We start from the raw sequence: 22,328 nt of genomic DNA, 5'->3' as shown, positions 1-22,328 counted from the left end.
CTTTAGAGTCCACTGTATTAGCAGAGTAGAGGGTGAGTATGATCAAATTTGCTTACTTACTGATCACTTGTGTTAAACTCAGCAAAAGTGTAGATTATCAGACAAATGTGTGCATATCGAATTTTTATTAACAGAGTTGAGCTTTTAGTTTGTGTGTAATAAATGCCTGGAGTAGGAGGGTAAAATAGTCACAGCTGATTTCTTCCCAACTGTAATTCTTTGGTCTTATTGGGGAGACTTTGGATTCCTTTCGGGTCGTGTTTGTTTTCATTCACCCATCAGTGTCTGGGATAGTGATCACTGTTTCTGGCAGCTTTTTCAGTTGATATAAATCAGTTTGTCGTTGATTATGGCTCATTGATACCCCATTGATACTAACAGAAACATAAGTCTGCACATAAGATATTTAAAACACTGTGATCCTTTGGTTTGAAGCCACAATACCCAGTTGCAGTAGCAGTAAACCTTTTCCACTTTTACTCTGATCAGCCACATCATTAAAACTACTGACAGGTGAACTGAATGACATCTTCTCTTTACAGTGTAATATTTCTGCTCGGAAAGCTCCCTGGCCTTCACGTAGATGTTATGTTGACACATATGAGCCACTTTAACAGTGTTCAAGACCACGCGCCCTCCGTGACAACAGCACTTTGTGAAGCCATCAGCTTCCCCAGCAGGACAAAATGGCATTCATGATTTGAGGAGCACAACAAAAAGCACAATGTGCCGACCTGGCTTTCAGGCTCCCCTGATTCCAATTTGATCAACCATCCACAAGATGCGATGAAACAAGCCCAAACCACAAAGGCCTCAACCTGCAGTCCATAGGACCCAAAGGATCCGTTGCCATGGACACCTCCAAAGGTCCCAACAAGACCGGGCTGTCTTGGTGGAATATTTTGCAGGTGGCTTTAATGTAATGGCTGATCAGTTTATATCAAATGTGTTTCTTGTGCTGCAGATTTATGGAAATGATGATGAAACATGTCTTTTACTGTGTTTTCCCAAACACACATGACTGCTTGTGTTCTGTTCTCCAGACATATGTATCATTTGCCTTTCTTGATGTTCAATGCACTTGTTAGCACTGTGGCTGCAGTTATAGTTTTCTGAATCACAGACACTCAATTCTTAAGAGTGTTGGCTATTTTTCAAAAGCACAGCAATTTGGATGTCTTGAAAAATGGTATCATTTTTAAATCGATGACTTATGCTGCATAACATTTGCTTCGGAAGTAGGAAATTAGAGCAGGGAATGAAAATGCACTCTAGTGGACTGCATTGTAGTTGCAAGTTGGAAAACAGGCTAACTATTATTAGCAATACAAGCTGATTACAATGCATTATGCTGTATTTTGTGTCTACAAACACAATAACAATATACTCACTGACATAGATTGAACAATACCATGTCTGCAGATGATTCTATGAGACTCAAACTGACAGGTGCATGTAAATAGTTTGTCTGCTGCTAGTAATGCTTTTTATGCACGAGGCAGCCATGTTGAACTTTGAGGTCAGGGCGAGGATCTTCTGACTTTCTGAAATGGAAATTCAACCTCTGGGTCCAGCCTAGTCAATTTTCCCTTCAGAGAACTGTTCAAATGTAATGCACCAAATTTCACCCCAAGCCAAACAAAATATGTTTAATCAGTTGAGCAAAGGAATCACTTAAGACTTCAAATTACTCTTAAAAAAAACCTCTCTTTTCCCTCTCTCATCTCCTGCCTCGCCGCCCCTGCGCAGGTCACCCTACATGCCTGCAGTTCACTGAGAACATGATGCAGGCAGTGAGGACGTACCAGTGGCAGTGCATCGAGTGCAAGTCGTGCAGCCTCTGTGGCACCTCAGAGAACGATGTATGTATCAGAGAGGGAAGCCTTGTATGTCCTCTGTGGCTCAAAAAGTTTGTCTTTCACCAGCCTGCATTCAGCCTTTCAGAGGCAATGTATTACACAGTAATCAATTCTGAAATCCAATGTCACAGCTGCTATATGTATGTGAAGATCAATTCTTGTCATATATTCTCATGTTCAGTCATATGCGCTGCTTCTTGCTGTGTTGTGTAAGGTATTAATTGTTTGCGTTTCATGCAGGACCAGCTGCTGTTTTGTGATGACTGTGACAGAGGATATCACATGTACTGCCTGAAGCCTCCCATGAACCAGCCTCCTGAAGGTGAGAGACACTCACAAGTTCTATTAAACCAGTCGGTGGATAAATACTATACATGTCACGTCGGGGATGGACTGCAGGCGAAGGCTATAGATGGAAAAGAGGGAAGGACAAAGATTTCAACCTGTCTCTGTCTCTCTTTGTCCACAGGAAGCTGGAGCTGTCACTTGTGTCTGGACCTGTTAAAAGACAAAGCCTCAGCCTACGGAGAGGCATAAAAACCCTTCCCCGACAAATACACAAAAGAAATATGTTTGTACATGTACATTAAATGTTTTGGAAATAACTTTCAGATAGAATCAAAATCACTCACAGATACTCACACTCACACCCATACACACACACACACGAACATTCCAGTGCATTAGCAGGCTCAGGGCAGCTTCCTGTGTGGGGCACAGAGATCCTCTACCTCTCATATAGCCAAGCAACACTCAACAGATGCAAATGCCATCAGCATGCAATCTCCACCACAAGTCAGCTAACAGCAGGTCTGCCGTTCAGTCATTTCTCTACCTCACCACCCAGCGGACAGCAAGAAGCCAACGCAAGACTGCCAATACTGTGCAGTGCATGTGTGTATGTGAAGTACAGGTTTATTTTAAACTAAACATGTCGAAGTGTCTGGATGTTTTCCATCCTGATTAAAATTTATTTGAATGAGATGTGATATATATATTTGGAAGGCATTTGCTTAAGCTGTATCACTTCTTGTGTTGTTTGAGATCTCCAGCAGGGGGGGGGGGGCTGAGTGAGTTTGACTTATGTTTGTTTAAAATTTCTCCCTCCAGCTCCACTCCTCGCCCGTGTTTAGACTTTGCAGTGACATTCCTGTTTTATATCTGGACAGACTCTGTGTTAGTTATCCCATCTTTCACAGGTTTTTGTCAAGCTTCGTGAAATTTATATCCACTGCTAAGAGGAAATGGGGGGGATAAAGCAGCCAGGACTATCAGTCCTTTGGGAGGGTGGTGACACTTATAACGCATATCTGTTTTGGTATGCTTACAGTAACTAGGATACAGCGGTGCTCAGAGTGACACTTAACAAACCATTTCACATTTCTTTACACAGTATGAAACATTTCTTTATATATTGCTGATAATGGTTCAGTGTTGCTGTCAAAGAAATCATTGTTACTGTAAATCGGTGGCCCCCAAACTGTTTCTGTCCGTATTCCACCAAAATATGTCGTACATTTATGCCATTATCATCAGCTAAATGATGATATATGAACATGACCTGAATTTTTTTTTATGGCAGTCTGGTCCTCAAATGAAAATTGCCTGTATTTTCGTTCTGGAGTTTTACAAATCAAAATCAATCTGGTCTCAAAATTAAGTAAGTACAACCGCAGATGTCTGTGTCATTACTGTACGTATTGTAGATACGTTGATATGATATGTTGTGCTTGGTTTTCACCAAACACGGTGCTGTCCAGTATGACCAAACTCCACTCTGGTCTTGTCTGCCCAAAGGACATCGTTCCAGAAGTCTTGTAGTTCGTTCAGATACAACTTTGTAAACCTAAGCTGTGCAGCCACGTTCTTTTGAGAGAGAAGAAGCTTTCTCAATTCAATTTAATTTAATTCAGTTAATTAATATAGCGCCAAATCACAACAAATGTAATTTCAAGGCACTTCTATGATACAGTCCAATTCTCTGCAACCCTTCCAAACAAGCCTTACTTGTTCAGTCTTTTTCTAATGGTAATGCCATGAAATTAAACATTTAACAGGCTCGTGCCGGTAGTGTCCAAAATGTAGCTGTTGGGTTTTGTTTGCAGTTTATCTGAGCAATTCAACCATTCCCTGTCAAGACTGTTCATCTTGTAGATACTTGTTACCTGATACCTGAATACTGTTTATATCAAGAGGACACTCTCGTTTGGAGCAAAAAGTTTGGTTTTTGGTAACAGCAACTGTAACTATCAGTGAAGCTCAGCAGCTCAATTTACTGTTAACATCTTTAAAAGTGTTTTTAAAAAAAAAAAAAAACACGAAAGCTATAAACTGCTGGCAGAATGTTAATGCAGGCTCTGATAATGTAAAATCTGGACTCCCGATAAGTAGAGCTGTTGACGTTACAGCTGTGAACTGTGACGGAGGAAACCTTTCTTACCTAAATAATGATATTGGTTTGACAATAGGCAGCTTTCATTAGAACAGAAACAATACACTGATTAAATTGTTCCATACTACAAGTAGTTAAAGCTCAACAGGCCAGCTGTGCTTAGTTACAGTTGCCAAGCTGTGATTGCACAGTCATTCTTCAATGGATGCGAACAGTCAGTAAATGTTATTTACTCTTGCATTATGCCTGTTTCATGGCTTGAATGAATCTGCTGAGAAAACAGGATTTTACAACTTTATGGTTTCTTTCCACATTTTACCTCCAGGTAATGCGCCTCTAAAGAGGGGCTCACCCCACAGTTTGGGGGCCACTGGTGTAAATTAACCATTGCAACATGTTTATTATCAACCCTCCAGGTTTTCCATAACCTGAGAAAGCGGTATTAACTGGTTTGTCCTGTTGAAAAACTGCCACAATTAATATGATATGTATGCAGTTAGAGCCAGAATATTCTGGACATTCTGCATTTATTTATCGATGTTTAAAAGGATATGAGTTCTTTGTTTCATGTGAAATAGATTTTTTTCATCCCAGCTATGTAATTTGTGTTTTTATACTGAGCAACTGAGCAAAATTTGCCACTAAATTAACGCTCTCTAAAAACAAGCTTGATGATGGAAAAAAAAAAATAGAAACACAAGTTACAACAAAAGGAAAAAGTAAACAACCTTAAAGCACAGAGTGTGCAAGCCTTTGCATTTGTGTTTGGTTACTGTGATTTTTGTGCTTGATCTTGCTTTTCCACGGACAATCATAAGTTAGCATAGATACATTCTGTTGATGCATCGGAGTTTCTTGAGCATTTCTTATGGCAGATACAATGGCCCTTTGTGTCTTCCTGTTAAAACAAAATGTAATTTTCACATGATGCCGTCACCACATTGAGTCAAAATATGTGTAGTATTTTATTAAAAGATGCATTTTGTGTTTAAATAAAGACTTCTCCGTAATTGTTGTTTTTGTGTCTGTAATCTATAAACTGGGAGTTTATTAGTCCACTTGTTTCTTGTCTTTAGGAATACTCTCTTTAAAGCTGTACCTACAGGTTAATCCAATACTATGAAACAAAAGTGCTATGGACATAAACTGAAAAAAACTGAAATCACATCCAGAGAAATAGTGCCTATCACAACGTCAAAAATACCTTTACCTTACTACCTGAAAAAGTTAAATTTTTATGATACAGGGTCACCACAAGGGAGCAGTATTGGATTGGAGTAGATCTCTTAGTGGTTCTCAATTTGACATGCAAGTTAGTAGACTGATCATCTTTACCGTCATGACAAATAAATCTCATTTAAGATATTCGTACATTTTTTTCAGTTGAGAGTTGTGGTGACATCACTTCTTAGCTATACTAAACTTTAAAGCCATCTGCCAGTGAAAGGTGTTCAGATCCTCAATTCTAGAAAACCTGCAGTTTGAACACATTCCTGTGTTATATGATTATTATTTGAAATCAGATTAAATTAAACATTTTCTCCGTGCAATGTGCATAATGTACTATGAGTATTAAGGAACATTACACATCATAAAATTGGATTTCTGTTGCTGATACATCAATGTGTACAACACACATTTCAGTCTGGTATTTGTGTTGAGGTAGAGCCAGAAAAGAAAGTTAAAGTTAGCCTTAGTTTGTGTGTAAAGACTGATATTCCTGTCTCCTCGTAGGAGTGCCACATATTATAAAACTTTTAAACAAAGAATTAAATCACGATGGTAGAAGTCAGGGTTTGTTGAATCTTTATTGGGACACAAACATTTATGGAACATAAGGATCATGTAATCTGAAAGTGCCTGTTAGTCAACAGCCTTAGGATATGGACAACTCTCACTTAAATTGATTAAAAAAGAGAAATCACTGTCCAGGTAAGAAAGTATTGAAAGGGTTGCGGCCTCTTTGTCTTTTCCTGTTTGTGTTAGTCTCAGCAGCTTGAGGTCATTCCAGTGATGATGGACAGGAAAGTACTTGTGGCAAAGCTGGGATTCAGCAGCAGTTGCTCCAACAACTCTTTCCCTCTCTCTCTTGTGGCCACCGAGCACATGGCGCTCTTCCACAGACGCACCAAGGTCCCACCTGGTAGATGACATGATAATAATCTTACTTAAAAGCAAACAAATTCAAATTAAAAACGAAAAAGATCAAATCAAATCTTTGTGTGTGTGTTTCTTACCGAGCATAGTATTTATGTTTCTCATCCAGGAGAAGATATACAGTGAATGGTTCTCGTCCTGACTCAGATCAGGAATGTTAGGTGGCACATCACCCTCCTAAAGGACAGTGCAGACAAAAGCTATTTGTAGGTACAAGTTAAAAAATGTCATAGGTAAATAAACGCATGGCGGAAAATGTATGTACCCGTAAAATTCGACCTGGCAGAGGGGTCAGGAACATTGTAGATTTTTCCAAGTTGGCCTGGAAATGAGCTGCAGATACGTACTCTGCTGAGTTCAACCAGTTGTTCATGAATGACACCTCCTCAGAGGAATAGTGGCTCTGCCTAAAGGAGAGAACACGAGAGAGGTGAAAATAAGAACGTTTAAAGAAATTGGTCGGTATATTAGGAAATTCACTTTGTCTTTTTTACCCCCTACGATTGTGTATAAAAGTTTGATGAAATACTATTCAAGCCAGGAAAGGCATTTTGTGGATTTTCTTAATGGTACTTGAAGGTTTGCAATTTCAAAAAAATAAAACAATGATGATGACCTGTCCTGCATTTGGGGGTGTAGAGTTTAACATCCAATGAAAGCAAGAAACCAATCAGAGCCTTTTGGCAGGGGGGCAACCACACATCTGTTTTAACAGTAAACACACCACTCGGCAAATATAGCACACCACCAACCGTTTAATGGGAAAATATGTATAAGTCCTACATCTGTGACCAATTCTTTTTCAGGAAGGTTTATATTACACCGTCCATTTATTTTTCGTTACTGGATACAGTCTGCGATTTAAAAATATTTTTTCTTGTCTTACATTAAAACAACATTATTATAGTTGGAGCAAGTGAAGCACCAGGGTAAAGCCACCGGGTACTGAACGGGGGGACTTCAGGGACGAATCAGATTCAGTAGGGGCCAGTGCCCCTCTGGCACCACCCACGGCACCACCCATGCTGGAAACATTAAGCCACGACCAGGAGAAGGAGCAATTCCTAAGTTTCCCAGCTCTATAAAGCAAATCATTGGAACTAGAAAAACAAGCTCCCGAGGTCTGTATTTGCTTAATGAAGTATGACATGAGCTATTGCAGCTAATGTGATGACATGTGATATAACAGAATGCAACGTTTTTGGTTTTTTTTTGTCCTTAGATGGTGCCATGGTAGCTGTTTCCCTTTTTCCATTTGTTATGCAAACCTAACTCACCACAGGGGGTAGCTTCACTCCACTGGGTGGCTAATCAAATGTTGTTTTCAGGCAAAACCTATCCATGCAAGTTAAAAGGTTTACATGTGCACAAAACAATTCCCACTGTTGATAGCTAACTTTTAAATAATATTTGATGGGACAAACACAAACTGCTGTCTACAGTAACAGAAGTTGTGCAAAATAGAACTACTACAGACGGACAGACGGATAGATAGATACTTTTTCAGTTCACATGACTATAGACAGTTACCTTGCGTTGCATGCTGCAGATGCATAAGTTGAAGCCATTTGAGCTGCCCAGTAGACACCAAGGAGAGAGTCTTTCTTCTCATTGTCAGGCAGTGCAGACTCACTGGAAACCTTGAGAGCCTTTATGGACGCACATAGATCATTAAAATCATATTTCAGCAGTTTAGTATAACAGGCTCTTGGGTAGCCTGGAAAACCAGCGCCAACTGCTGGACGGCAAAATGTTTTGCCTGCGGTTGGGTCTGGCTTCGAACCACTTTTCATTTTGAAAATACTGCCCTGAATCTGGCAGATGGCAACTAAACCAATCACAACGCAGAGATGTGTTTTGAATCAACGCGGGCGGGGCAGAGGGTCAGAGCGTTGGCCTATAGGCACAGACACGGTTTGAAAGACAACGGGTTGTGCTCATCAACAATGTTCCGTTGTATCCATTCATCGGAGCCAGACTAAATTAGACATCCAATCCATTTAGGCTGGTTTATCAGGCTAGCTCTTGGGGGTCAAGGAAGCAGACAAGACAGAAAAATATGGAAGCAGCAGAGGCCAGTATACCCCAATGTCAGACTGCACAATAGGTCTTTTTCTGAAAAGACTACATTATATGCTAAGGTGAGTTGGCCCTTGTGACAAGTTGACAGAACGTGTTATGTAAAATCTGTGCAGCGCGCCTCTCAAACTTTGGTATTTGAATTATTTTCAGCAACAATAGCAATAATAGTTTCTTTTTTTGATACCTGGAAAAAGGCGTCCCACTTCGACATGGCATCAGGGTAGCGAGTTGAACAGTCAGCATAGGTAGTACAGTAGTCCTCTACACCTGCAGGCACCTGCATCTGGACCTGGTGGTGTGAAAATCATCCATAGTCTTCACTGATATCAAAATTGTGACTATTAATTTTTGTGCAATTACATAAAAACATCCCTTGTACCTGGACATCTGGTCCCATGAGGCCCTGTTGTGCAGCAGACAGGAAGGGAAATGCAGCGTTGAAGTAGTTCACACCTTGAAAGACACAAAGAGGTGGTTAGAGATCTCTATTCGTTCTCGTTTGTATTAATTGTTAGTTTGTCGTACTTACAGCCCCACCAGCTCTGAGTTGAAATGCACATAGTATCTCCTGTTTGCAGACCACAGGTTGTTGCACCGGTTGGGTCAGCGAGTCGCCCTGCAGAAACAACAAATCATCAGCTGATGTCTTTGAATGTTATGCCATTAAGTAACCATAAAGTTAAAAAAAAGATTTGGTCTGCAAAGAATGATTGTTTTTTGAGTGGCTTAGGGACTCATCAAAACCTTGTCATAGACATGTACTTTTATAGCTCATTAGGGAAGCATTACTATTGATAAAAAAAAAAAAAACAATAATAATGATAATACCTGAAGTTAGCATCCATCCAAGCTGCAGTGGCAGCCCCCACAATGGACTTTCTGTAGGGCCCGTCCCCATGGATCCCATGTAGGGATCTGTCGCAGCTATCAGCAGCCGGTACAAACTCATACGGTTAAGATAATGCCAGGGATCAGGAGTCAAAATCCCATTTTGTGATGGCAGCTCAGTCGTTTGGCTAGCTGTTTGTGCCCAAAGGACAGGCATGCCGTTTTCTAAAATAACAGCAGCGCTGCTTAGAGACACTACACAAGCCAGGATGAGGCCGAAGCCTGCCGGACGCAACATGACTGCAGTCTTGGGACTACGCGGAACGATTCAACGAGTCAAGAGTATGCTCTCGGAACTGAGAGCTGCTTGAGACACAGGACTTATATACTCTTACTGTTTACACTAACATGTTCTGACCACCAAAAGAAAGCACCCACACACGTTATCATCAGTAGCCATGTGACAACTGGTTCGATGGACCTTCACTGACAGAAAGATAAGAGAATCTATGTACATAAGGCTGAATAGTGTCCAAAAAGTTGGGCAGAGAATAGAACAAAGTACAGTACTGGCCATTCTTTTGACGATATCATGTTTTGCTGAGCTTTTTAAAGACACACTTGCAAAATAACCAATGAGCTGCAGACTGCTAGTTTAAGAGGAGAACTGGCAGAACCCCAGCTAGGAGCCAACTGAAAAAGATGAGCAGAGTTTTTTAGTCCCACTATATTCAGTAGACAAAGATAACACAAACATTAAACCATGATTTTGAAATTGGGAACTCATATTGGCCAATGTTCCGTGTCAGTTTTATCGTCACGCGCCGTTGTCAATATAATCTATAGATTTACAACAGGCAAATTGACTCTTTTTTTAAGCTATGCAGTGAACATTAGCCTAAAATGACTATCTGTGTGTGAAATTAAAAAACTGGATTAAAGAAGGTCAAAGGTTATTCCATTATGGAGTCACATGTACCACAGTAAATGTTTGGTTAAACTGTGTGAACTTTGATGTGCTCACACTCTCCGTCTGGCTGAGCTTTCACATGGCAGCAAATGTTAAATAACATCAAGTATCCTCATCTTGTGTTTTCTAAAGGAATGTTAGACTATCAGCACTTCCATCAAAGTACAAATTTCCTTCACATGACTGTTGCAAAACACCATCTGATTATATTGAAGCTGTATATGGGGTCATAGAGCTAAGGTTATTTGAAGAATGAGGTCCGAGTTCTCCCAAAGTTAAGTCTCATTACACTTTTTATCAGCTTCAAATACACTATAGGGAAAAATATCTTACTGAGAAATACCGAGGATCTGAGGATATGATGATGAAGTGCTTACATAAATGTGTGCATTGACACAAGATTGCATTGAAGAATACAAATCCAATTTAGATCCTTTTTGTAAGGGAAAAGCAGAAGTCATATTGCAAAAATGAAAATATATTTTTAAAACTATAGCTAGTTGAGATGGAGCTCACTTCAATTACCAGAGTAGGCGTAGTTATTTTAATCTATAAGAATGCATCACATCTAGAAAACAAAATATACGCAGTGCACTTACCATGAATCTAAATTTTTCTTTGCACAATAATTATTAACAATAGATGTAATATTCAGTCACAATAGTCATCTGCCAGACCTCATCTGACAAAAAGGAACAGAACAAATGTGAATTAAATCAGCTTTAATGGGAATTTGGCTGTATTGATATACACATGCACTTGATTGTTTTTACAAAAAGATGGAACTTTAGAGCATGTGGAGAGCGCCTAGGCCCATCTGAGTCTAGTCGAGCGTGCACAAGCAGGAGTGATTAGAACCCCGACTGTATTATCTGGCCATGTCAGCCAGATTTTGAGAAGCTTGAATGATTTTGGTCAAGCCAACATGTTTACATGGAGTTTAAAAGTCCAGTTTCGGTTAGGCTGACACAATATATATGGCTATATCTAGATATAGCCATATATACAGGACTGAGGCCATTTGGAGTGCAGGGGGCACTCCTCAAGACGTTCTGACTCTGTGGTGGCATCAGCCATCTTTTTTGGAGTGGTCTGCTGGGCCAGTGGCATCTCAGCAGCGGACAGGAAGAGGCTGGAAAAACTGATAGAAAATGCAGCCTGGTGCTGGGATGCCCCCTTAACTCAGTTAAGGTGGTGGGGTGGGAGAGAGTAAATTATTAAGATCAGATTTATTGTCATGTACAGGAAAATACATGAAATTTCTAATCCATTTTTAACCCATCCAGGTTGGTAACTATTGAACACACATGAAGACAGATGCCATACATTGAAGCAGTGGGCAGCAATTCAAAGCCCAAGGGCTGACTGACACCCCTCCAGTTGACAGTGGGGATCGAACTACCAACCTTGGACGACTGACTCTTATCCACCCCCAAAACTGATGCGCCCAACGTGGGGCTCGAATCCACGACCCTGAGATTAAGAGTCTCATGCTCTACCGACTGAGCTAGCCGGGCCTGCCTCGCCATTGCGACAGGATACGATGATGGACTCGGCAGCTCCTTCGGCAGCAGACTGAAACATCCAAAATGTTTGAAGGAGCGGTATCGCAAGTCGTTTCTCCCCGCTGCTGTTAGACCATACAATAAACACTGTTCTCAACAGGCTCGGAGAAACCTGTAGGTTTGTATATAATCTGGCTGCTAAAGGGATTTGTTCCATATTGAATATGGTATCTTATTGTTTTATTTTTCTATAACACAATCTCCACACATTCACATTTTTTTCTATCTTACCGTCCTTGCCACTGTGAATTTACCCACTGTAGGACTAATAAAGGACTACCTTATCTTATCTTATATATTTTTATTTTTGTGTGTGTGTGTCATGTAAACATGCTTTGTGGGTGAATCATACCCTGTCTTAATACTCAATCACGCTGCTAACAATTTGTCAATTATTAGTTCTAACAGCCTTTTTCTCCCAGTACTTAGTTGACCCAGTTTCTTGAAATGTGTCACTGGCTTCAGACTCATAATTAGCACATAAAAGAAACACAGTAAAACATTATATTTCATTTGTGATATTTATTTACATTTATACAGTGTCCCCGTTTCTTTCTTTCTTTTCTTTTTTTGTTTTAAACAGGATTTCATTATTTACATAAGAGTCTAGAGATAAATAAATAATCATTTCTTTAAAAAAATGTGGTCATTTTTGTTGCTTCCTGTAACCGCGTGTCACATTGTGACTCGTACCAATGATGTTGCTCTGAGTGCAGCACGCGTCATGTGACAGGGGAGTGGCTGGAAATCAGGAAACACACCACCGCTGCAAGTCCCAAGAAAGGTAAAGGCAAAACTTTTCCACAACCGAGCCGAACATTTTTTGCAGGAATGACAGTGACTCACACATTAGAACAGAGAAACGCCATTCGACGGTACTGTTGTCACACTTTGTAGCAGATAATAGAACTTACACGCCAGAAAACGAGAGGTAAACATCTGCGACTTTGATTGTAGCCTCACGACTTTTGTACCCGCTTCGTGTTTGAGTAAACCGTGAGAGATTTGCACAAGAAAAGCTTTAACCTCGAATGTAACCAGCACACGAGTGGGTAATAACCTATTAGATACGATCATCATACGTTGTCATTAAAGTGTTCCTGAGATTTCCGCATTTTTCTGTCTTGGCAAGGAGACATGTAAAAAAAAAAAAAACACCAAGTGACAAAAAGAGAACGCAGACAAGTGTAAAACGCTGCTTTTGTTTAAAGTAAACGACATAAACGCATTTCCCTATTGTGAGAGTGTAATTTAAAAAAAAGGGGTTATTTGCATACAGGCACTAGTTTCAGTCCTCTTAAGTCACAGGAAGTCTGCGTGACTGGCCTGCAGTGATCATTCGTGACCCAACCCTGCTCCACCTCGTAGCAGAAAACAAACGCTCCATTAAGAAATCAAACAGTTGACCAACTTTCAATTGAACTGTCATATGTGTTCTTTCTCTGTATTTTCTCACTGACCTTGCAGTTGATTTTCGAGTGCTAAGATGTTAAGCAGCACTGCATACCATCTGATATTGTTTCTTTTTAAAAATGCTTCATCTGCCACTTTGTAATCCACCACTCTGGCCTTTTCAGACATTTATGGGTGTCCAATTTGACTATTTTTCAATGACTTTTAAAAGTTTATTTTCCATCTTAAACACATAATGTGTGCATATGTATTTTCAAATAAAGTCATATGTACCTGATGAAACATGCTGACGTCCCCTGTTGGGTTACACAAAGAGCATGTCTGCATCTAGTTTTCTAGATGGACGAACTTGACTTGAATAACCTCACCCATCAGCTTTTGTAGGAGCTGGAACAGAAGGCTTTGCTGCCTGTTGTGGGAATAAAACTCCAGACAGACTTGATGAGGCCATGAGTGGTGTCTCACCACAAGATCAAGAGGGTTATGGCAAAGACATGCCAGTAAGCCACAGCAATTAAAACCTCTGACCTCATATCGTGTAGCTTCCTTGCATGGCACCAAAGCAGGTCCCCCCCCCCCCCCCCTCTGATGTGATGCTTGTCCACATAATTTTTATGTGGCTTCAGTTATTTACGTGGCTGTTTTGGCAGCACAAGGGGTCTTGTTGTCCTGCTGGGATAGGCGTAACGTGCTGCAAACAGAATACTATTTGTGCAAGGAGCGCATAACAGAACACACAGTGATGCTGCGTGCATCTCACTTGTATCTCAAGTTATAGCTTGTAGTAAAGCGGCCACCAATGGGAGCATAGCATAGACCTAAAGTTCCAATGAGACGTTTGTTTTTCTGCAAACCGGCAACATATGGACAAAACACCCAAACAGATGGCTTGAGTCTGGATGCCAAAAGGTATTTTCACATGCCAGTCATGAGAGCAGCGAGCTAACCGCACTAACTGTGGTAATTAGATCACAGTGTGACTCATGAATAAACTGAGATTGTGTTGTTGTGTGTCCTTCCAGCTCTCATCATGGCCTACCAGGCTGGGAATCCAGAGGAGCCCAATGTTTTGGTTCAGAACATCAGTTCCAACATCCAGAGGATCACACTGCTGAGTAATACTCATATATTTATACGAGAAAGTCATCATCGCCAGCTCTAATGTTAATTTTACACCCACTTTACTCACTACAGCATTAGATTTTATGGCAGAGAGATGATTCAGTACAAATAAGCAGTGTTTTTTCTCACTTCTTCCTCAGCCTCTGAGTTGCAAAGGGCAGTGTCTCTGCTGGGAACAGAGCAGGACAGCAGCCAGCTAAGACAGACACTGTAAGTTATGAGGGGTTAGTTTGAGTTGCATGTATAAAATAACTTAGAGTCATGTGGGTGAAAAAGTGTGACATCTTTTGCCATCTTTTGATTCTAAGGTTTTACACAAAAAATACATAATAATAGGAATAAAATATATCCCCAGATAACCAATACGTGGGACATATTACACTTATATACACCACATATAAATATATATATATATATATTCAAATTCTTTACTGCTCAAATGTTCAAGTTCATGACGCATGGTGGTGAAGGAGTGATGATTTGGGCTTGTTACGCAGTCACAGGACCTGAGCACCTTGCAATTACTGAGGCCACCATGAACTCCTCTGTATACCAAGGTATTCTAGAGTCAAATGTGAGGCCATCTGTCTGACAGCTAAAGTTTGACTGAAATGGCGAAGCTTTAATAGTCAGAGATGACCTGGTAAGGACCAGATTACAGTTCTATACATATACAAATATATGTATTTTTTCGTCGTGATATGTAAAACCTTTGAATTGAAATATTTTTCACAGATCTTGGGTAGGGTTCCAGGATGCCTGACTCTCTCGGCTATCCTTTCAGAGATATCTAAGTAATATCTTCTTTGATGAAATGAAATATTTGTATTTAATCACCAGTCAACAGAAACAGCAGCAGGGTAACCACTTGGCAAAGGACACTGACAGACTCATGAAGGCGTTCAGTGCACTTCCCATTGGCCCTGATCAGGTACTGAGCTCTTAATTCTTCCTCATCTTGCTATAGATCTCTCAGATTTCTACTAATATTTCTTTGTGTGTTTGTGTGTGTGTGTTTTAGCGGCAGAGGAAGCTTCAGAAAGAGCGTCTGCTGAATGACTTCTCCGCTGCACTGAACAGCTTCCAGAGGACACAGAGGCAGGCGGCCGACAAAGAGAGGGAGTTTGTAGCCAGAGTCAGAGCCAGCTCCAGGGTGTCTGTAAGTAACAGCATTTCCCGCACGATTTGTCTGTCCACGAGTCATTACTTTGACTGATTTAGATCGATGTAGAGCCTTTTAAGGTTACAGAATGAGCATTTATTTTATTTCAGATCAATTAGATGGTGTAACATAATCAATGAAACAGTTTATACAGTCTGTAATCTGCTAAACTTTTACATTATTGTAATGTCACAACAGTGGTTAGCAGCAGGTGCTTTAGCCACTAAAAATATCTGCATCATTTTGAAATATACGCTATTGTCATCACTCCATTTTGCCATGAAACAACTCTTTTCCGAAGGGTTCACTAAAGCTGTTTTTTTCATTTGAGAGTGACGCAAAGCCTCCAGACTCCACAGACAAAAAGAACAGCAATTTTACCAAAATTTTACCTGCAAAATGCAGGGGCTGCTGCTCTGTTTCTGTCTCGATCAGGTAGTTCTATTTGAGCCTTTCCCATCTGCCATGGGGCGAAAAGTAGGGTACTCACTGGCCAGGTCGCCAGCCTATCACAGAGACAAACAAGACGAATAACTGTGCACTCTCAAGACTCGCCCTTACTCCAGCGGCCAATTTAGAATCATCAAATAATCTCAACCTGTGTTTTTGGATTGTGGGAGGAAGCCAAAATTCGAACCGAGAACCTCTGAGGTGAACGCACTAACCACTACACCACGTGTAGTGGTTACACACCCGTGTCAAAGATGACACGGTTTGACAGACATAAAATGGTCATTTTGCAGCAATAAGATGATTCCCAAAGAGCTATTAGCTGAGAACTTATCTCAACATGGTGTGCAGTGTGTCCTTAAAAATTTTAGGGAACTGGAAAAGCGGAGGACAAAAGTGGTGGCAAGCCGAAAAAAATATCTGCAGAAGCCTCATCTAAACGTGTCCTCTATTTCCAAATAAAGCACAATATTAGGCTCTCTTGGACTTCTGAAATGACTTCTCGCACCTCCCCAAACTTGCATTCCTAAATGTCTCTGAATTGTGCACACGGCTCTATGAACTCTGGCCTGTCTTCTCTTGGATACGCTATGTATCCATAGTGCATTCTTGCTGTTATTCCCAGGAGATGTGGAAATACACATGGGTCCTCTCATTTTTATAGCAGCTTATTCTGCCATGTTTTAGAAAGAAATTTCTTGGCTTCTCTTTGATTCCTCTGTTTAGTTTGTATCCACGAGACGCTCTCACATCACTGTGCCTCACACGGTGCCTCTTAATTGGTGCTGCTTTGGACGCGGATTCCTCTGAGAGAACCTGCTTGCTTGGCAACTTTCTTCCCTCTCGGCTTATCTCACCACACAGAAAAGTATCTGTTCCTTCTAATAAGCAAGAACAGTAACTTACTGTTTTAAATGGTTTCAAGTGAACATTTCTTGATGTATTTGTTCTACCTAACCAAGCTTACATTTTCACAATAAACCCGTTTTGCTGACACTGAGTTGTTATATTTTACGAGGTACAACGAGTATTATAGCACCCTGGACTTACCGATTCATTGCTGTACATAGACTGAAGAAAATTGTGCCGTTTGTGGTCAAATTTACTCAATCAAGTGCTTAAATATTCTTAAATTCTCTTTAACAGGGAGGTCAGCCTGATGACAGCTTTGGAAATGCGCCTCCGAGGTAAGTCCACTCACTCTGATCGTTATCAACCTTTCTTTTCTCGTCATTATCATTAATATGCAAACTGTGATTAAGCTTATTTTTTACTTCATGTTTTTCTGCAGTTACTCCCAAGTGCAGGCACAAACTGAGGCCATCACTGAAGAAGACCTGAGGCTGATCCAGGAGAGAGAGTTGGGCATCAGGCAGCTGGAGGTATAAATCGTAGTCAAATGTTCACACCTTGGACTCGAGCACCACTCTTCAGCTCTGACTTGTAAGTCACAAACACGAGTGACACCTCGAGTGCGCCTCTACATGAACCATCTCTCTTTATGATCTTTGATTCAGGCTGACATCACTGACATAAATGACATCTTCAAGGACCTGGGCATGATGGTTCATGAGCAGGGAGACATGATAGGTGAGTGCCAGCCACCGACACAAGTGGCACGCTATCTGTAATTTACACGACACGCACACTGTAATTTACAATAATGCGTGTGCCTTCCTTGCGTGCTCTGCAGACAGTATAGAAGCCAATGTGGAGAGCGCAGATGTCCATGTCCAGAATGCCACGCAGCAGCTGGCCCGTGCTGCAGACTACCAGGTAAAGTATGATGTGACAGGACAGGCAGATGCAATTGAGAGGAATTCAAAAGTTGGTGGAGGAGAGAGTAGAGAAGATGACTGAACCCAAGAATGAACTTCCTTATGACGCCACGCTATTAGTCATCTTGCTTTCATAAATATGGGTGAAAATAAAAGAAGAAGCTGAGTCATGCTATGAGTGTGAGTTACTTAAAAATACCACCGTGCCTGAGTAAAAATGACTCCACAATCCTTTCATTGTTATATGAAGTCTTTTTTCATGTGTTGCTTGAATAACTTTTTCCCCCTTTTCTTTTCTTTTTCCCCCTCAGCGGAGCTCCCGGAAGAAGATGTGCATTCTGATGATCGTGTTGGCCATAGCTGCTGTTGTAATAGGACTTATCATCTGGGGTGCTGTTAAAAATTGAGGCCTCTCTCCACCACCTCCTCTCTTGTTCGGACATCAGCCTGCACGACGCAGAAAACCCAATCCCTCTTCCCCTCCATCATCTTCTTCTGTCACCTCTCCTCATGATGGGTGTCGTTGAGTGTCTCTGTCTCTCTTTGATTCAATGATATTTTTAAGATAACGTAGTCCTCACCGATGGGACTGCACACTCCTTTACTGTGAAGCAAATCCAGCGCTGGTACCTTTTGTTGTTTTGATTGGCTTTAACAGAATTATTTTTTGCGTCTGATACTTTTTTTTTTTTTTTTAAGAAGAGCGATTTTAATGCTTCACCTGTTTGCCTTAAGGAGTAAACACAACTGGAGTATTGCCCGCGTTCACTTGTGTCATTGAGCAACTGTTTCCCCAACAAAGTCCGGAGTCTGTCCATTGATCCCAATGTTAAATATTACACATTACAGACGATGTGTCCAGGTGAAATGAAGCAGCAAGAAGGTGGATGAAGGTTCGAGGTGGCGCTGCACCCGGCCCCTAATCGAGATTAGTATGGAAAGCTACATGTCTTGTCAAGTCCAGTATGTAAATTAAAAACAAATAAACAAAAGCTTGCCCTGGTTCATAGTACAGTGTCCCCAGACCACATGCAGCTTATCAGAATGCTGTACTTGAAGAGACCAATGCCAATTTTAATCTTTTATCTCTCGTATTTTAAGTTATCAGAAATTGCCATCGATATTAATCACACTCATAAATGTATACACTGATTTGTTGTTGTGTAATAATATTCTGACATGCCTGTCTTAAATCCTGTGGCTGGGACGTTAAATTGCACTCCTCCAGCAGCCAGTCATTCCAAACAACCAGGGGGGAGACTTGTTTTACTCTTTAAGTCGGAGTTGCATTTCTCCCCAACTTACAGAGGAAAATGTTTCTTAAAAATTGCCCGTCGCACAACCAATGTAAATACAACAATGTACAGTTGTGAGTGGAGCCAAGGGTCAAATTATTCTTGGAATTCTGTTTTAAGCTGTTGAGGTGTGGCACGTGCAAGATTCCTGAGCACAGTTTCAATCTGTTGTTTGATAAGACCTCATTACAGGGTGATGCCTGTCATTCGTGCTCAGGAACGGTCTAATAATCAATAAGTGAAAGTTTTGCATGTTTCATTTGTGAAAGCAGATTTTTGTCTGTTTTTTTTGTTTTGTTTTGTCACTAACAAGCTACTTATTACTAGCAGTAACACAAGAACAATCCAGAACTTAAACCAAAGCCCCCCAAAACGTTAAGGCGAACACTAAAACTAGCATTGCCGCAGCTATGAACAATTGTGTACATTTTAAATATGGAAATTCAACTGCCTACTATTTGCTGAATAAAAGACTGGATCTAAAGTGAGAAGAGTTATTTTTATCATATGCAAAATGTTTGATGTATGCATATTGTGGAGCTGTACCATGAGAGAAATGTTTGTTCACATGTCCAAAACACAAGAGTCACAATAAAGCCACAGTTTTTCACCGCATGTTGTTATGCAAATGGAAGCATTCAGAAGATTTGATCCCAAATCAATCAGTAACAATCAGTAAACAATGGAAATATTGCTCCCTAGGAAAAGTAAGAAAACTTGGCGTAAGAACGTAATTTGACCAATTCAGATTGACCTTGTTCTGGATGATTTGTAACTTGTACAGTTAGTCTGATGCTTTTCACCATTCTTCCTAATACTTTTTTTGTTTTTTACTGCCAGAACCTTTTTCCTGCCATTCAGGTCAAATCTATACAGCCTCTTTTTGATTGTGGACAGACGAACCGACAGCTGCTTGCAGTTCTTGTGATAAAACTCATTGAGCTCTTTAGATCTTAGCAGGATGACACCACACATTCAAAATTGATTGATTTGAAAGTGTGATAAATGTATTGGATTATTGATCTTTTTTTCCAAATTAAATGACGAAAGTGACTTTTATTATTGGAATTCCTAAAAAGACAGGACACCCAGGGACACCCAGGAACACACAGAGAGGAAGTAGCCTTTCATACAATAGTTGAATTGGCCAAAAGAGAAAGAAATCCAGCACAGAAAGACAGCCTATCATTATTTTGAAGGTCTGACTTTGGCCACAAGACATGCTTGTACGCCCTTCCCTTAAGAGACCACAGACATACAGTCAATGCACAGCAGATTGATGCATGCTACAGATTGAATGTAGACGATTGCTGACAATTGGTCACCATACATGACACACACACCCACTCCAAAGGTCCTTTAGTGTGACAGGCTGGACTCTGGTGATCTTATTATAAGAAATACAAACCCTTATCAATAATAAAAAAAAGCTCACTGTGTAATTTGTTACAGCATATTAAAATGTGCTGCTTCTAAGAGGATAAAACAAAATAAATCCATCTTGTGATTTGTTTAATTGCAGTAGTTACAAAAACAATACTAAGCTTTAAATAGAAACTAACATGACAGAGAGAAAAAATGGTGTCTAAACCTTATTGCTGTAGATGATGAAAGCGCAGGTGGTATTATGTTGAGGGTTTCTGAATTTTAATTGAAGCAGGTTTGCCTTGACTAAAGTGTTTTGCTGGATAGACTGACTTTCAATTTAACTTTAAAAGCCAAGTCTAACATGTTAGCTGTGATAAACATGGTCATTACCATGCAAAGAAGATCATTGGGTGCATTTTTAGGGGAAATAAGTTGGTAACGTTCTTCCTACCCTCGTTTACCGCAGGTGACCATCTCGTCTTGCCCTTAAGTACAGATTCAGGTTTGTGAGTAGGGGTCAGTAAAGGTTATCGCTAGGGCATTCTAGGCAAAAGGCTAATATTTACCTGTCTGGACTTTGTTGCACAGAAAAGAATGGCAGCTCAATATGTCAACTAGAGCTGTCAAGCATTTACTTTTAAAAGCCAGAAAACCATCAATTCATCTGCTTGTTGTGCAAGAGTTTGTTCCCGTTTCTCGTTAACACCATTAACTCAGCATTTTCCACTGGTCTGAAGACATGTTAACTGAGTGAAAGCATTATTATTAGTTGGGGCTGAGCCAGACACAATGACATTTTTAATAAAAGAGGGCCAATATGAGGTCCCTGTAGTATGCCTCAGGAAAGTTTTTACTGGAATGATTTTGAAGTCTGCAAAGAGTTCAAATCCACATTGTACATTATGTCCTCTCCTTGTTTATTACATGGTATAAAGGAAGTAATATTCCTGAGAGGATAAGGTCAGGGAACAGACAGGAGTTAGCTCATATATGTCAGAATAGACAGTGTTGGGTTTGGACTGTGCTGTGGAAGTAACAGACTGCTGTGACGCAGAAGGAAAAAGTTTCCTTGGCAGAATGAGAGTTGAGGAGGATTTGGATCCAGTGTTGGGAATTCTTCAGCCTGGCACAGGATGGGTTGAACTGGGCGTCAGTAGGACAAGGAATATTTTGGGCTGCATAAACACACAGAAAGTTGCAGGTTGTTGCAAAGAGCTGAGCAGGATTTTCCCTCCTCACCAAAATCTCACCGCTATGGAGGATGAGGAAAAGTTCTCAGTGGTTTTGCGATGGGCTTATAGGGCATTACTGCGACGTTATCACATTATTTTCATCAGTGTTTATCTTCCTGATTCATTTCATGGAAAGGCTGAATGGCAAACCACAGGAGTATAAGCTGGACGTTAAGATGGATAACGTCTCCTGTGTGTTTGGGTTACAATAGTTTTTTTTTTCTAAGATGACGCAGAAAATCACAAATAATTACGCAACCGGACTTCACCATCTCATGCAACAGTTTGAAAGGTTTCACTGAAGTCTGAAAAAATCCGTTGTGACGAATTGGAGAGATAATTTGTCTGGGCAAACTGTGAGCTCTCTGACATCAGGTTTGTAGGTGCGTCATTAGACATAAGAGAGAGGAAATGACAAGTAGCCACTAGTTTTCCCTTCCATTCGGAGAATGAAAGAATCTCTTCTATAAACCTAATTTTTTTGATGAAGGCGACACTTTTTATATTTGCTTCGATTTTTCCGGAAACAAAGAGTAAGACATTGTATTGATGTAGCGCGAGACCTAAATACTTTAATACATGTAGCCCTGTAGCATTATCTCTTGCTATATTTGAAGACAGCTGTGTAAGATAAATTCACAAATCTTTAAAGTTC

The 22,328-nt window shown here is 40.4% G+C and overlaps 3 protein-coding genes and 1 non-coding gene across 7 annotated transcripts in view; 2 read left to right on the top strand and 2 right to left on the bottom strand.

Moving 5' to 3' along the window:
• Positions 1-5,261, top strand: part of dpf3 (double PHD fingers 3) — a 29,741-nt gene extending 24,480 nt beyond the window's left edge. The window contains exons 11-13 of one of the 2 annotated variants that reach the window (XM_075459186.1): positions 1,750-1,862; positions 2,100-2,181; positions 2,329-5,261. In XM_075459186.1, the coding sequence (XP_075315301.1) occupies positions 1,750-1,862; positions 2,100-2,181; positions 2,329-2,396 (263 nt within the window). In that variant the 3' untranslated portion in view covers positions 2,397-5,261. Of the gene's footprint in view, positions 1-1,749; positions 1,863-2,099; positions 2,182-2,328 lie in introns of those variants that run through there. The other variant, XR_012768901.1, reaches the window with a different exon arrangement.
• A 978-nt stretch (positions 5,262-6,239) lies between these two features.
• leg1.1 (liver-enriched gene 1, tandem duplicate 1) lies at positions 6,240-11,817 on the bottom strand. Its single transcript, XM_075459813.1, has 9 exons — positions 11,792-11,817; positions 9,319-9,632; positions 9,020-9,106; positions 8,870-8,943; positions 8,675-8,779; positions 7,939-8,057; positions 6,674-6,815; positions 6,489-6,585; positions 6,240-6,391 (listed from the first exon to the last, which is right to left on the bottom strand). Exons 1-9 carry the CDS (start codon positions 11,815-11,817, stop codon positions 6,240-6,242), a joined length of 1,116 nt encoding a protein of 371 aa, XP_075315928.1.
• trnak-cuu (transfer RNA lysine (anticodon CUU)) lies at positions 11,733-11,805 on the bottom strand. Its single transcript has one exon. It is a non-coding gene; the product is annotated as a tRNA-Lys (tRNA).
• Positions 11,818-12,558: 741 nt separating the features above from the next.
• Positions 12,559-19,557, top strand: stx7l (syntaxin 7-like). Of its 3 annotated transcripts, none has more exons than XM_075459108.1 (10): positions 12,559-12,637; positions 14,289-14,381; positions 14,529-14,598; positions 15,229-15,319; positions 15,410-15,547; positions 17,147-17,187; positions 17,292-17,382; positions 17,518-17,590; positions 17,694-17,776; positions 18,090-19,557. In XM_075459108.1, the coding sequence occupies exons 2-10, from the start codon at positions 14,297-14,299 to the stop codon at positions 18,183-18,185; spliced, it is 768 nt and encodes a 255-aa protein (XP_075315223.1). In that variant the 5' UTR covers positions 12,559-12,637; positions 14,289-14,296; the 3' UTR covers positions 18,186-19,557. The 3 variants fall into 3 exon arrangements, with proteins under 3 accessions (XP_075315223.1, XP_075315224.1, XP_075315222.1); XM_075459109.1 differs by lacking the exon at positions 12,559-12,637 and adding an exon at positions 12,670-12,784; XM_075459107.1 differs by lacking the exon at positions 12,559-12,637 and adding an exon at positions 13,985-14,175.
• Positions 19,558-22,328: the final 2,771 nt, after the last annotated feature.

The sequence above is a fragment of the Odontesthes bonariensis genome, chromosome 24 (assembly GCF_027942865.1).
Source record: "Odontesthes bonariensis isolate fOdoBon6 chromosome 24, fOdoBon6.hap1, whole genome shotgun sequence".
Classification (NCBI taxonomy): domain Eukaryota; kingdom Metazoa; phylum Chordata; class Actinopteri; order Atheriniformes; family Atherinopsidae; genus Odontesthes; species Odontesthes bonariensis.
The sequence above is the reverse complement of the archived record's forward strand: the minus strand, read 5'-3'. Positions and strand labels throughout refer to the sequence as shown.

Coding starts and splice junctions, on each gene's coding strand:
- leg1.1 (XM_075459813.1), bottom strand. CDS start 11,817: ATGGCGAGGCAGGCCCGGCTAGCTCA. Junction 6,586..6,673: donor TGCCAGGTCGAATTTTACGG/GTACATACATTT, acceptor ACTGTCCTTTAG/GAGGGTGATGTGCCACCTAA. Junction 6,392..6,488: donor AAACATAAATACTATGCTCG/GTAAGAAACACA, acceptor GTCATCTACCAG/GTGGGACCTTGGTGCGTCTG.
- stx7l (XM_075459107.1), top strand. Junction 14,599..15,228: donor AGCCAGCTAAGACAGACACT/GTAAGTTATGAG, acceptor TTTAATCACCAG/TCAACAGAAACAGCAGCAGG. Junction 17,777..18,089: donor CCCGTGCTGCAGACTACCAG/GTAAAGTATGAT, acceptor TTTCCCCCTCAG/CGGAGCTCCCGGAAGAAGAT.